The sequence below is a fragment of the Syngnathoides biaculeatus genome, chromosome 12, assembly GCF_019802595.1.
Source record: "Syngnathoides biaculeatus isolate LvHL_M chromosome 12, ASM1980259v1, whole genome shotgun sequence".
NCBI lineage: Eukaryota > Metazoa > Chordata > Actinopteri > Syngnathiformes > Syngnathidae > Syngnathoides > Syngnathoides biaculeatus.
In genome coordinates, this window is record NC_084651.1 from 28,633,535 (window position 1) to 28,649,070 (window position 15,536).

Below are 15,536 nucleotides of genomic sequence, written 5' to 3' on the forward strand. Positions count from 1 at the left end.
ACCAATCTGTTCAGGTGTCGGAACAGGCTGTACGGTTGGTAGTAGTCCAGGTATTAACATTTAAAACCCATCTCAGACATGAGTCCACCAGTAAAAGAGTCCGGGGTGAAATGTTCACTGTATATGACAGAGTGCTGACCAGGTTTGGAAAAATTATCGGTCTTCGTTTGCACAAACCTTACCCGCTTTCTTCTGACGTTTGGGTTTTTTGGAAAACAATGTGACCAGAATAACTCAAATTGCTACAAAACTGAACCACACACCTCCTCACCATTTCTACAAATTGTTTTAGCTTACAATCACTGAGAAATTCTAGCTGTGACGTCAGAGTTAAGCCACAGGAAAGGAGGCGTTTTTCAGGTATGGGAAACTCTGTCAAAGTTCATGGACTTAAATTCATAAACACTTATATTTTGGGGTAAAAACATTGACCATGATGTGCATTTAACCTAACAGTTGAACATACATTTTTGTCTAGATAAGATCATTTGCATTAGAAATTAGACATTCCATACACTTTAAATTCACAAGTTTATGTCTTCTGAGTAATCCATTTACTTTTGTTTTTGTCCTGGAAGCATGTATATATATAATATTTTCCACCTTCCAAACTTCTCCAGAGATGGAAATTTATGGAATCAGATTATTCCACTTATTTAAAATAAAAAAAAATAAAAATCACCTTTATACTCAACATAGTTCCTGTCAGGTTGTTTAGAGTAGATTTTACCATTAATCAACTATCAACTAAACAAACCAATTGACTGATACACCCATATCTAAATGAAAGTTAAGTTCTGTTGCAAAAATGAAAGTGAATCAGTCCAACAAACATAATTATGTTAAACATTAAAATTTGTATGGCTACTTACAGCACCTATCACCAGGTGCTGAACCTCAATCTAATCTGCACACTGAACATACCTTACAACATTGGGATGCTTCAGCTCCTGAAGCAAGGAGACCTCTCTGACTGCAGTGCTGGGAACCCCTTCCTCCTCACTCTCCAGACGGATCTTCTTCATTGCTACAATTTGACCGGTAGCCTTGTGTCTGCCCCTGTATACCACCCCATAGGTACCTGGAAGAAGAACGTGAGTGAAACAAAACCTCACAACTATATTTCAGTAAAGGGAATCTGATCCAGTTGGAGAACCCTTGATTGATAGTCATGTGTGTTAACTGTATTATTTAATGCAAAACGAGCAAGTAAAAAAAAGGTACGAAATTGAATGAAATATTCCTACCAACCTTCTCCAATTTTCTCGATTCTCAAATAATCGTCCATCGCTAACGGGAGTAGTGGGGGAGGACAAAACAGTCAGGTCAGAGCAGCAGTGCAGATAGTTTAAATCGATCATACCCTATCAAGATACACGCATGTGTTGGCCATAACATGAACATGCAATCAAAACAAAACTTTAAAACGAGCTTATTTTTTAAATTAATGAACATGTTTGGAATTGGCACGAAACATGTTGTTTCAAGTACATTAAGTAAAATACAACCCCGTGGTTAGGTTTTCCAAAAGCACCTTCTTTCAATCAATGTTGGGTATTTAGTCGTTGTGATATCCACAAACACTGGTAGACCCACAGCTACCCTAAATTCACCTTAAAGCAACGTTACGACGACCTCAGCAACAACTACTCGACAAAACTAATAGGATTACTTATTCATTACTCATTCATTTTTCAAAAATGGACAACCTTTTACCTGAATGAGACGCCGCGTGTCCTGAAGTAAGACGCTTTTTGAACACTTCTCGACTCCAACTGGTTATTGGTTGGGCAAAACGATTCGAATTAGAAACGACCCGACATGGTTTTCAAAATGGACCAATGAGCTTAGGCGACGTTTTTCGAAACCTCCTATCAAAAACGGGATGGTGTCATGTGGTCTGTGCTCACGACAAATGAGCGTTGTTTGAAGAGGAAACATTTACAGTAATTAATTTCCACTTAGTTTGGATATTAATTTAAAACAGTCAACGTACAGTTTGGCAGAACAAACCCATAATTCAGTCACTATACTGGCGTCAGTGTTCATAGACGTCAATAGAAATGTTTCACCACCCCAGTAAAGAAAATCATCTTCACAATGTAGGAAATAACAGAATGTATGTATGTATGTATGTATGTATGTATGTATGTATGTATGTATGTGTGTATGTATGTATGTATGAACAGTGGGTTTGGAAAATATTCAGACCACTTCAATTTTTGACTCTGTTATATTGCAGCCATTTGCTAAAATCATTAAAGTTCTTTTTCCGCCTCATTACTGTACACACAACATGCTGTATTGAATTTAAATTGAATTGTTGTGACGGGTGCATATTTATTTGAAAAAATAAACACGGAAATATCAGAGAGCCATTCATATGTAAACCCTTTGTTCAGTATGTAGTGGAAGCACCCTTTTGACCAAATACAGCTTTTGGGAATGATGCAACAAGTTTTTCATTTGTGGATACTCCATTCCACCTTGCAGATCCTCTCGAGTTCTGTCAGGTTAAATATGGAATAATTGGTGCACAGCCAGAAATTCTCAATAGGGTTAAAGTCAGGTCTCTGGCTTCGCCATTCAAAAACAATCACGGAGTTGTTCTGAAGCAATTACTTTGTCATCTCATCTTTGTACTTAGGGTCTTTTTTTTGTTGGAAGGTGAACCTTTGGCCCATTCTGATGTCCTGACCACTCTGCAGAAGGTTTTTATCGAGAATATCCCTGTACATGTCCACATTTATATTTCCTTCGATTGCAACCAGTTATCCAGTCCATGCAGCAGAAAAATACCCCCACATCATGATGCTGCCGCCACTATGCTATCCACTTTCCACTATCCATTACAACAATCATTCCCATCCACAGAAAGAAACCCTTAACCAGCCTTAATGACTGCTGCGCTGTTGCCCTCACACCTGTGATAATGAAGTGCGTCGTCAAATTCACTGACAACACAACAGTAGTCGGGGTGATCTCGAAGCGAGATGAGGCAGCCTACATATAGGATGTCCAAAAGCTACCAACCTGGTGCTCAGACAATCTAACACTGATCACAAAAAAACAAGAAGATCATTGGCGACTTTAGCAGGAACTGAATTGAGTCCACACATTCAGGTTCCTAGGAGTCCTGATCTCCTGAGTCCTGAGAACATTAAGAAGGTCATCAAGAAGGTTCAACAGTGTCTGCACTGCACAAAAACACTTGGCAACAGGCAAGGTCCAAAAATGGGGTCACTTTACGACAAAGCAAAAAAAAAGTTGCACAGGAACAGTGGTTGTCTCAATGAGGTGAATAAACAACAATAGGCTTGTACACTCACACAGACTAATGCAATGAACAAAACGACACACAAGGGTTAAATGCATGGGCTAATTAGTGACAATGAGGTGCAGTTGAGGCGCTGCAGCCTCCAGCAGCACAGGTCAGTGGCCCGGCCAAGCCCCTGACACAACCCCCTCCCAAGGCACCAACACCAGACACGACAAAACAAAACACAAACGACAGTCCAGGGCATGGGTGGAAGGGGGTTTGGTGAACATCCACGCCACCCATAGAGAGAAGCTTGGCTAAGTAGTTCAGGAGGTCAGCGAAGACGCCAAGCACCAGGCGAACGCCCCTGAGGAGGGTCCCAATGGCAAAGAAGGAACCAAGTAAGAGCAGGTGACTGCTGGGGATTAAGCACCCCGAGGCATGGTCGAGAGGCGGCAGCTCCTCTTGCTGGTCAAGCACTGCCGAGGCATGGCTGAAAGATGGCGGCTGCTGGTCGAGCCCTGCCAAGGAATGGTCGAGAGGCAGCGGATACTTCTGCCGCTGGTCAAGCACCGCTGAGGCATGGTCACGAGGCGGTGGCTGCTGCTGCGCTGGTTATTAGCACTTGCAATCACACCGAAGGGCATATACACACATCCATCTTTCCATTTAAGTGTGTCTTGTGCCCATATTTAGTCATGACTGCATAACTTCCTCATGTCCTCGGTGGAGCTCTGCTCTGTGGTCAGATATGTCCTTGAGTGATAGCGCGTGTCTCTGCACATAGCCTAAAAAATTAGCCTTACTGGAAACTTTGTAGTAATTAATGCACGGAGCTTATAAATGTACCAGTTGATACCAGCTAGAACCAATTTAGTCAGAAAATCTTTGTCTAAGTTGAAGGTCCCGATGTTAGACATTGCCCATGGTTTGACATTAAGACAAGATAAAAGATCTGGGCTCTCTCTGTACCTTTTCATTTGTTCCGAGTTCCGAGAGCCATTGTCTGTAACTCATAAGTGTCCGGAATATTCTGTAAGTAAAAAGCTTTGAAGAAACTATTCATCGTCTCTAGCCTTTATTTGGATAACCAACATTCTTACTACCTGAAATGAAACAAACACGAGGAGGAGAAAAAGCCTCCTCCAACACTTGGTGACCCTGACGTGATTTTGGACTGTATAAAGATACTGCATAAAGACAGCTGTCTACCCTATACAATCAGTAAGACTCAAACTTGTAACATGTCCACAATTGTACAACTCCACTTGGCTGGAAAGGGGTACGGAGAAATTTCCAAGCAGCTTGGTGAAAAAAGGTCCACTGTTGGAGCAATCATTAGAAAATGGAAGAACCTAGACATGATGGTGAATCTCAATCGGAGTGGAGCCCCATGCAAGATATCACTTTGTGGGGTCTCAATGATCCTTAGAAACGTGAGGAATCAGCCCAGTACGACAACACAGGACTTGGTCAATGACCTGAAAAGAGCTGGGACCACCATTTCCAAGGTGACGGTTGGTGATACACTAAAATTTCATGGTTTGAAATCATCCATGGCACGGAAGGTTCCCCTGCTTAAACCAGCACATGTCAAGGCCCGACCTAAGTTTGCCAATGACCATTTGTATGATAAAGAGGAGTCATGGGAGAAGGTTTTCTGGTCAACTGAGACCAAAATGAAAGTTTGTGGTCATAATTCCACTAACCGTATTTGGAGGAAGACAAATGACGAGTTCCATCCCAAGAACACCATCCCAACTGTGAAGCACGGGGGTGGTAGCATCATGCTTTGGGGGTGTTATTCTCCACATGGGACACAACGACTGCACTGTATTAAGGAGAAGATGACTGGGGGCATGTATTGTGAGATATTGGGGAACAACCTCTTTCTCTCAGTCAGAGCATTGAAAATGGGTCGCGGCTTGGTCTTTCAAAATGATCATGACCCGAAGCACACAGCGAAGGTTTTGGCGTAGCTTAGCCAGTCTCCAGACCTAAACCCAATAGAAAATCTTTGGAGGGAGCTGAAACTCCATGTTTCTCAGCGACAGCCCAGAAACCTGTCTGTTCTAGAAAAGACCTGTATGGAGGAGTGGACCAAAATTTAAAGACAGACAAACAGGTCTTTGAGGGTCAGAGTTCTAACTGATAGACAGGTGTTGAAATACTTATTTGCAGCTGTATGACACAAATAAATCATTAAAAAAATCATACATTGTGATTTCTGGATTTTTCTTTTTAGATTATCTCTCTCACAGTGGACATGCACCGACGATGAAAATTTCAGACCCCTCCATGATTTCTAAGTGGGAGAACTTGCAATATAGCAGGGTGTTCAAATACTTCTTCACAGTAAATACACAGTAGGTTAATTGAAGACTTGAAATCAGGGCTGCCCAGTGCATCGATCACCGAGGCAGTTTTGGTCGATCACATGACCACATTCCCCCTCCGCGGAGCCCCCCCAAAAAGACATCAGCCTATCATCCTATCGTCCTATGCCATCCTATCATCACTTGATTGAGATTGAAATTTGGAGATGAACCTCCGCCAATTAAATAATTGGTCGGGCATTGGTTTCATTGAAAATGTCCATGTTCTTTTGGGAGCCCAGACATCTTTACACAGCCGATGGTTTCTGGAAATAAAGGAGTCGTTATGGTCTTGGCTGCTGACATTTTTTTACTCTCTACGTCATGCACTGGCCTGAAAAGACACATTTGAAAGATGAAAGGATACAATTGTTCCCAAACAATCAGAGGAACAAGAAATAAGATGACTTGAGGTGCAGACGCATCCATTAGTGTCATCCAAACAATCAGAGGAGTAAATGAGATGAGCTGGCACTTTCAATCTCCCACACCCCTCCCTCTCCCACTGGAGCCAAGCTCAACTCAATACGCCCTCTTAACTCACCGAAATGCCAAGTTAGGTTTGATGGATAGGGTGAAAACTATCGTCAATGTTGGCACTGTCCACGAAGATGCGAAGGGCCCCTCTTCGACCCATGAAGAATCTTATCTGTGAATCGTACTCATATCTTTGGGGTCTTTTCCAGACTAACTCAGTCCCTGATGGGGATCGGGGATTTTTTATCCCTGTGATTACAAGGGACAGAAAGTGTGTCAAAGAGATATGGCATAAAAAAAAGTAGAATTTAAAAATTAGTGAGAATAAAATGTAAATCTATCAAACCATTGTCTCCAGTTATCTGTCAATCTAGCTCATTTTGATATCAGTTCACTGGGTAACAAATCAATGTTGATTAATGACGTCATTAATGATGTCTATGATCTGAACTTTTTGTTATTAAATGAAACGTGGTGAACACAAAGTAGCTAATTGCGTTTTAAATGAGCCAAAACCAGCATATTTTAATTTTATGAATATGTCGAATAAGGACAAAAGGGGAGTGGTTTTGCTATCGTCAAGTCATTAATTCATCCATCCATTTCCTAAGCCATTTATCTTCACAAGGGTCAGGGGAGTTATCTCAGCTGTCAACGGGCAGGAGGCAGGGTACACCCTGAACTGGTTTCCAGTCAATCACAGGGGACATAGACACAGACAGCCACACTCACAATCATGCCGAAGGACAATTTAGAGTCTCCAAGTAATGTTGCACGTTTTTGGAATGTGGGAGCGGCCACCGAAGCTGCATTCCGCTTGGTACCTATCAGCTGTCTTGGGAATCCCACAGGCCAGAAATGCCCGATAGGACTCCTTCTTCAGCTTGACAACATCCCTGATTGTTGGTGTCCACCAATGTGTTCGTGGGTTGCCGCCACAACAGACACCCGCCACTTTACGGCCACAGCTCCGGTCGGAGACTTCTCAAGATCTGTGCCCGATTAGAGCCATGGCTAGCATCTCAGGCTAGCGCCGAGAACGTCACTTCAACGGCCCCTGCCACAGTTTCTACCCCAGTCCAGGTCGCCCCTGCCACCCCACCAGTCGCGGAGTTTCACCAGTTCGGGTACACGCCTCTCTCCCGGTCCGAATGCTTCTCTGACGTCAAGCCCTTCCTCGCTCAGTGTGACCTCCACTTTGAGCTGCAGGCTTCCGCCTTCCCAATGGACCGCGCAAGGATTGCCTTTGACATATCACATCTGATGGGGACAGCGGAGACGTGGGCTACAGCAGAGTGGAGACGTAACTCCTAAACATGCCACTCCTGGACCTCCTTCGTACGTGCCATGATGCAAGTTTTCCAGTATGCCTCGCCGGAACGCGAGGCAGCGGCTACGTTGATCACACTTCGACAGGGGCAGCGTCGTGTGGCATATTATGCAATCTAGTTTTGCATCAGAGCAGCTGAGAGTCGATGGAATGAAGAGGGGCTTCTCGACGCCTTTTTCCAAAGACTTTCACCGCAGATCCGCAGTCACCTCATTGCAGTGGAATTGATGAACTCCCTGGATTCGCTCATCGTCTTATCTCTCAGGATCGACCAGAGGCTAGTAATCCAGGGACAGGTGGACTCGCTACTAGAGGGAGAGCAGGGCACATCCACTCCACCGGTTCCTCTTCTGTCGACATCCATAAACGTGACGGAGCCTATGCAGGTTGAGGGGGTTGATGGCCCGGCAGAGGAACGACTGCGACGCCGGTAAGAGGGCCGATGCTTTTAGTGTGGACGGCGGGGCCACTTAATCGCTCACTGTCCGGTCAGGCCCAAGCATTCCGCCCTCAAGATTACGACTCCGATGAGTGTGAATTACATTGCGGCGGTATCCAATCGAGCAGTGCTTCAAGTCACCTTGAACACAGGGGGTCGTACCTGTTCAGCTACAGCCTTTATTGACCCGGGATCGGACGCCAATCTGATTAATCCATGGGTTGTTGAGGCTTTGAGCACAGTGGCCTTTCAGATGCAACAGTTCCGTACTGCGTACGTGGCCAATGGCAAATTCTGCAGAGTAACATACCGTACGCAATCTCTGAGGATGCCATTTCTGGACGCACACTGAGAAGATAAGCTTCCACGTATTTAACTCCTGGAGCAGTGATGTCATCCTGGGCACCCCCTGGTTTAAGAAACACAACCCGCACATTGACTGGACCACCGGTCAAATCAGGGCATGGGGCGCCGAATGCAGTAAGATGTGTCTCAGGGCTGTAAAATAGAGGAACTTACAGATCGCCCTGGTAGATTTATAGGAGTCGAAGTTCGTGACAGAACTATCAGCAGTTCTGTGTTGTTATTGGGATCTTAAGGAAGTATTTTCGGAGGCAAAAACCAAATCCCTTCCGCCGCATCGCCTGTACGATTGTGCTATGGAGATGTTGCCCAGTACCTCACCCCCTCGAGGAAGGCTCTTTTCGTTGACAGGACCGGCGCACCAAGCTATGAAGAAGTAAGAGGAGGATTCACTGGTGGCGGCTCTCATCCGACGATCATCGTCAGCTGCTGGAGCGGGATTTTTCTTCATCAAGAATTACACCTCGTTACGGCCCTGTATTGATTATTGGCGACTTAATGACATCACCATCAAGAACAGGTACCCTCTTCCCCTAATCGCCACCGCATTTTCGCCACCGCATTTGGGTTGCTACAAGGGGCCCGGATCGTCACCAAGTTGGATCTATGAAATGTGTACCATCTGGTATGCATAAGAGAGGGGGACGAGTGGAAGACTGCCTTTAATACACCAGGCCACTACGAGTACCTGGTGATGCCGTTTGGCCTGACTAATGCGCCAGCGGTTTTTCAGAATTTTATAAATGATGTGCTACAGGAGAGACTTAACAAGAATGTGTTCGTCTACCTCGACGACATTTTGATCTTTTCTTCAGACGAAGCTTCCCCTTCCTTTATGTTAGGCAAAATACCGGCTCATTGCATTGCTGGACATTGCTTGAACACTCAGTAGAATGGATTTACCCTTCATAAGTTTGCAAGAGACCCGGTTCGTAGTGAAAAATGGATTGCACGGGTGCAGAGGAAGAGCTTCGTGGGTTTCGTGGATCGGACGGGGATGTGGTTTGGCCGTGATTGCATATCATTGGAATATGGCTCGAAACAATAGTGTAATATTGCCCCGAGGGTTCGAAACAATAATGTAATAGTATAATATCGGTTGTGTGGTGTTCTCCTTTTTGAAAAGAGCTTCCGTGTCAGAAGGGGCACGTTTTTCTACCATAGTTAGGGTGCACCGTGTGTTTTCATTGGCGAATTATCAGGGTGACGTCATGGACGAAGGATGCAGCCAATATGGCGACCACTTGGATATCGTAGAATGACACTTCTGCAACTTTGTGCATGGATGACGCGCTCTCCGCTCACATTTATTTTTTCGTATAGACATTGAACTGAATAATGTTATATGTATTTTTCATTACAATATCTATTTTAGAACGTTTATAGGGATGACACTTGGGCTTAAATAAAAACAACACTATTTCAACAGCGAAGCATGGCGGTGGCAATGTGATGGTATGGGGCTGCTTTTCCATCTCTGGACCAGGACAACTCGTTGTGATTGATGGAACAATTAATTCTCCTGTGTAACAGAAAATCCTGAAGGATAACGTCCCACGCCCATCAATTTGTGCCCTCAAACTCAAGGGGTCTTGGGTCATATAGCAAGACGATTGGAAACACACCAGCAGGTCCACCTCTGAAAGGCTCAAGAAAACAAAACAAAATTAAGGTTTTGGAGAGGCCAAGTCAAATTTGTTTAAATCCAATTTAGATGCTGTGGTGTGACCTTAAGTGTGCAGTTCATGCAAGAAGACAAAATTCCTCCAGAGCGATGTGAAAGACTCATCAGTAATTATTGCAAATGTGTCATGTCAGTTATTGAGGTTAAAGGCGGCACAACTCATTATTCGGTTCGGGGGGCAAATAGTTTTTCACATAGAAAGGCTTGGATTTTTTGTTGTAGCTTAAGAAATTGTTTTGTTGTTTACAATCTGCATTTTGTATTTCCTTGGGTTGTCTCTGAGTGATATTAAAGTTGGTTTGATGATTTGAAACCTTTGTGTCTGATAGATATGCAAATACTTTTTCATGGTACTGTATGTCCAGTTGATGCTTTCGATTCATGTAGCGAGTTCAAGACTTCAAAACTGATAAGATGGTGCCATTGCTTGTGTCCATGAAGGCAATTTTGTGTGATTGATGTATGGGAGGCATGACGAGAGGATGTTCAAGGTTATGTTAGAGCTTGGGAACATTTCATCCATCCATCAATTATCTTTGCCACTTATCCTCACGAGTGCTGTAGCCTATCCTAGCTGTCAATGGGCAGGAGGCAGGGTACACCCTGAAATGGTTGCCAGCCAATCGCAGGGCACATCGAGACAAACAGCCACACTCAGAATCACACCTAGAGGCAATTTAGAGTGTCCAACTATTGTTATATGTTTTTGTGATGTAGGAGGAAACCGTAGTGCCCGCAGAAAACCCACGCAGGTACAGGGAGAACATGTAAAACTCCACACAGCCAGGTCCGGGAGTGAACTCAAGACCTCAGAACTTTGAGGCCAATGCTTTACCAGCTGAGTCACGGTGCCGCCCAGGAACATTTCAATTCACTCTTTTACGGGAGCAGGCAATGAGGTATATTTTCTTCTATATTGTTTCACTCTGTTAAGTTGTGTAGCCATGTTGTTTAATGTCAGAGCTGTTCCGAGAAAAACAGCTAAGACAAGCCTGAGGACTGTAGAGAGTGAACTCAAACCAACCAAGATTGTCTTTTCATGCACGGGACAGACAGAGGACACACTGTGAGAGTGCGCTTCCTCAGACTGCCAAAGTGGTAGTCCCTGTCTGCTCTTTTTTATTGCATTCTCAGGTCAAAGGGTTGCATGGTTATACAGTGAAATTGCTGAAACAGATGGCTACACCAACAGCACATAAACCGTAAGATACATGTTTCTTCAAGGCTGCAAGAGTGTCCTGATAAACCCACAAGAGAAAAAGCATGGCATTGTTTAAAGACATGTTTATGGCATTTGGGGGAATCCTCCTGCGGTAGAAGGGCGTTATCTCCTCCCAGTGTTGAGGAGTATCTGCTTAAGATCAGAAGGGAAACATGCCGAGGCCAGGATGGAGACATCGCTTCCCAGTTTTCAGGAGTATCAGGTTGAGGTCGTCAGGGGGGTATCGCCTTCCAGGTGTCACTGGGTCACACGTCAAGACACGGACGCAGCTCACAAAGAGAACAATTCAGACTAAAACTAACAGAAACAAAAGCATGATAAAACAATCCTAACAGCAACTATAGTAGTAATGATACACTTTTATCGTGATAACTAACATAGTAATACATTTTTTATCATTTAATTTACCTTTAAAGAAAATAGCTTGAATTGTCATTATTTTTTGTGCAGTTTTCACAGTGCCATTGGAGTGTCTTCATTGAACCCGTTCACGAAAACTTGTGTTTGCTGTGCTTGTGGAGAGAGTTACAATACAGATATACTGACATATATACATGGATATTCTATATACTACTCCATATACTGGATACCATACTCACTGGTACATTGTAAAAAATACATATTCACACCAAAAGACTTTATAAATGTTTATTTACACACCTTGTTTTCAAACAATGACTGTAACACAGCAGTAAAACGGCTCCAACATTGAAAACCATTGTCTGTATTCATCCTCCTCTTGTTTACTGAAAACACTAAAGTATCGGGGTTGAACAGCCTCAGAAAGTCTCACATGTCATTTAGTCTCAGTCGCTCTCACTGTCATTGTCATTTCGAGTTACTGCTCAAGTTGTGTTCTCTGCAGGTAGAAGTCCAGCTTTGTAATCTGCTAGTGATAGTAAATTCTCTCATGCTGCTCCACAAGTTTAAAAATCCACTGGGAAGAGTGTTCCATGAGGCCACTTTTTGTGAAAGATTTTGAAATTGATTACTTTGAAAATATATATGTTTGGGTTGTCATGGCCCTGCTGGTCCCTGTCTTGGCCGTACCGAGGTGGCACACACTTGCCGCAATCGGGGGAGGGGCACACCTGTTCTCGTCTCTCGTAATTACGTCCAAGTTATATAGAACCCCACGTACGGTCTGGGCTTTGCCAGATAGTTGCTTCATGCCTCGTTCCCGGACTCTTGTAATCCTGTTCCTGATCTCCCATGTACCAACCATGTATCTGCCTGCCAACTGATCTGCTTCCTACGCCAGACGTTCTTGTTACTGCTGCTCCAATTGACTGCCTGCCTGATCCCCGACACTGGACCGAATAAACATTTTTCCGCCACCCGAGCCAAAGTCTGTCCGCGCCCGCTCCCCTGCCAGTCGCGGAAGTCCAGTGGACTGTGTGTACGCCACTATCCCGACCTGAGTGGTTCTCCGGAGACACGGGTAACATTAAACCCTTCCTCGCCCAATGTGATCTCCATTTTGAGTTGCAGCCCTCCACCTTCCCCACTGACTGGTCATTGCTGGACTCTTGTAATCCCGTTCCTGATCTCCCATGTACCGACTCTGCTGCCCACTGATCTGCCTCCTACACCAGACGTTCTTGTTACTGCTGCTCCCATTGACTGCCTGCCTGATCCCCAACACTGGACCGAATAAACATTTTTCCGCCACCCCGAGCCAAAGTCTGTCCGCGCCCGCTCCCCTGCCAGTCGCGGAAGTCCAGTGGACTCTGTGTACGCCACTCTCCCGACCTGAGTGGTTCTCCGGAGACACGGGTAACATTAAACCCTTCCTCTCCCAATGTGATCTCCATTTTGAGTTGCAGCCCTCCACCTTCCCCACTGACTGCTCCCGGATAGCATTCGGGACCACCTGACAGGGAGAGCAGAGGCCTGGGCCACAGCCGAATACAGCCGTGGTTCCAAAACCTGCTGCTGCGGGACCTTCTTGGTGTGCGGAATGAAGCAGGTGTTCCAATACGCTTCTCTGGAATGTAGGGCGGCGGCTTCCTTGATCTCGCTCCGCATCGTGGATTACACCATCGAGTTCTGCATCCGAGCAGCGGAGAGCCAGTGGAACAAGGGAGTGCTCCCTGACGCATTCTTTCAGGGTCTCCCGCCCGGAATCCAAAATCACCTTGTCGCAATGGAACTGGCACAGATGTGGACTTGCTCATTGCCCTTCCCCTGAGGGTCGACCAGACGCTTGCAATACAGGGGTGTTTTGATGCGCTACAGGAGGATGTCCAATGGAGCTTTGCATCACAGACCACGTGTCAACCAGTTCAGGCTGTTGAAACAGAGCCCATGCAAGTTGAGGGGGTTCACGGCTCCCCAGAGGAATGACAACGACGCCAGTGAGAAGGTCGCTGTTACTACTGCAGAGGTCTGGGCCACCTCGTGGCTTGCTGCTCAGTCAAACCTGTATGACCCACACTCAAGGTATCCACGATGGTGAATCTGAATTACACCGCGTTCAGCCCGACATGGTCCCTGCTTCAGGTGATTTTAAGCGGAGGAGAAAGTTCATATATGGCTACGGCATTCATTGACTCCGGGTCTGACACCAATCTTCTGAACCCGTGAGTAACTGACTTATTGGGTTTAGAGACTTTTAGAACGCAGCGTCTCTGACGTGCTTATGCACCCAATGGCAAGTTTTTGTGCCAGATTACTCACCACACTAAGACTTTAAACATGACATTCCCAGACGCACACACTGAACGCCTTGAGTTTTCACGTGTTCGATTCACAAAACAGTGACATCATCATGGGGAGTCCCTGGCTCAGGCAACATAACCCTCTCATTGACTGGACATCCGGACAAATCAAGTCGTGGGGTTCGAAATGCGGAGGCGCGTGCTCTGCATCGCCTGATAAGGGGGGCTCGCAGGTCGCCGGATTTAACCTTGGTCCCTGACTGCTACTTGGATCTGAAAGAGAGGTTTTCTGAGGCTAAGGCTAAGTCCCATCCGGCCGTATGACTGTGCTATTGATTTACTGCCCGGCACCTTACCCCCGCGGGTCAGACTCTTCTCTCTTTCAGGCCCTGAACACCAAGCCATGAGGAACTATGTGGAGGAGTCGCTGGCGGCAGGTCTCATCAGACCCTTGACATCATTGACTACCAGGGGCTGAATGACATCACAATTAAAAACAGGTACCCTCTTCCCCTAATCGCCACGGCCCTCGACCTGCTGAAGGGAGCCAGGATATTTACTAAGATGGACCTGAGGTATGCGTATACCACCTGGTGCGCATTAGGGAGGGAGACGAATGGATAACTGCCTTTCACACACTCACGGGGATTTATGAGTACCTGGTGATGCCTTTTGGACTGACGAATGCACAAACGGTGTTCCAGAACTGTGTGGAGTTTATATGTTCTCCATTCTTCCATTTTGTAAATAATGTTATAGATAGGTTATCAGAGCACTTCAAATCTGGAAAGCCATTGTATTTGTCACCCACATAGTCCGTGGTTGGTTATGAGAACAAATGATACAATAAAAAATAAGTTGATCAAAACCATGAAGAAGAAGAAATGAAGAAACAACAGGAAGCAGAAATGAAGATGTTGAGGTTCTCGCTCGGAGTCAGCAGGTTGGATAGGATTAGAAATGAGCTCATTAGAGGGACAGCCAATGTTCGATGTTTTGGAGACAAGGTAAGAGAGAGCAGACTTCGATGGTTTTAACATGTTCAGAGGTGAGAGAGTGAGTATGTTGGTAGAAGGGTACAGAGGATGGAGCTGCCAGGCAAAAGACCAAGAGGAAGACCAAAGAAAAGGTTGATGGATGTTGTGGGGGAGGACATGAGGATAGTGGGTGTTAGAGAAGAGGATGCACGAGATGAAAATAGATGACATGCTGTGGTGACCCCGAACGAGACAAGCCAAAAGGAAAAGATGAAGAAGAAGAAGACACCATCTTATCCTGCACTTTCTACTTTGGCTTCAGACCTGACTTTTCTCACACGAAAAAGAGAAAATCTCATCCAGTTTCACCACTTTTCTTCGATTATTCATATGCAGTGTAGAAAACAAGTATTTGAACACCCTGCAATATTGCAAGTTCTCCCACTAAGAAATCATGGAGGGGTCTGAAATTTTCATCGTACATGCATGTTCACTGTGAGAGATAATCTAAAAAGAAAAATCCAGAAATCACAATGTATGATTTTTTTTAATGATTCATTTGTGTGATATAGCTGCAAATAAATATTTGAACACTTGAAAAAAAACAATGTTAATATTGGTACAGTAGCCTTTGTTTGCAATTACAGAAGTCAAACGTTTCCTGTAGTTGTTCACCAGGTTTGCACATACTGCAGGAGGGATTTTGGCCCACTCCTCCACACAGATCTTCTCTCTATCACTTCTTCTTCT

At 45.0% G+C, this 15,536-nt stretch overlaps 1 protein-coding gene across 6 annotated transcripts in view; it reads right to left on the reverse strand.

Moving 5' to 3' along the window:
* The window catches only part of cdk1 (cyclin dependent kinase 1), a 52,239-nt gene extending 50,387 nt beyond the window's left edge, over window positions 1-1,852 (reverse strand). The window contains exons 1-3 of one of the 6 annotated variants that reach the window (XM_061837361.1): window positions 1,717-1,852; window positions 1,252-1,364; window positions 925-1,081 (exon numbers count right to left, since the gene is read on the reverse strand). In XM_061837361.1, the coding sequence (XP_061693345.1) occupies window positions 925-1,081; window positions 1,252-1,288 (194 nt within the window). In that variant the 5' untranslated portion in view covers window positions 1,289-1,364; window positions 1,717-1,852. Of the gene's footprint in view, window positions 1-924; window positions 1,082-1,251; window positions 1,365-1,534 lie in introns of all 6 variants that reach the window. The other 5 variants (XM_061837359.1, XM_061837360.1, XM_061837364.1 and 2 more) reach the window with 5 other exon arrangements.
* Between the last annotated feature and the right edge of the window lie 13,684 nt (window positions 1,853-15,536).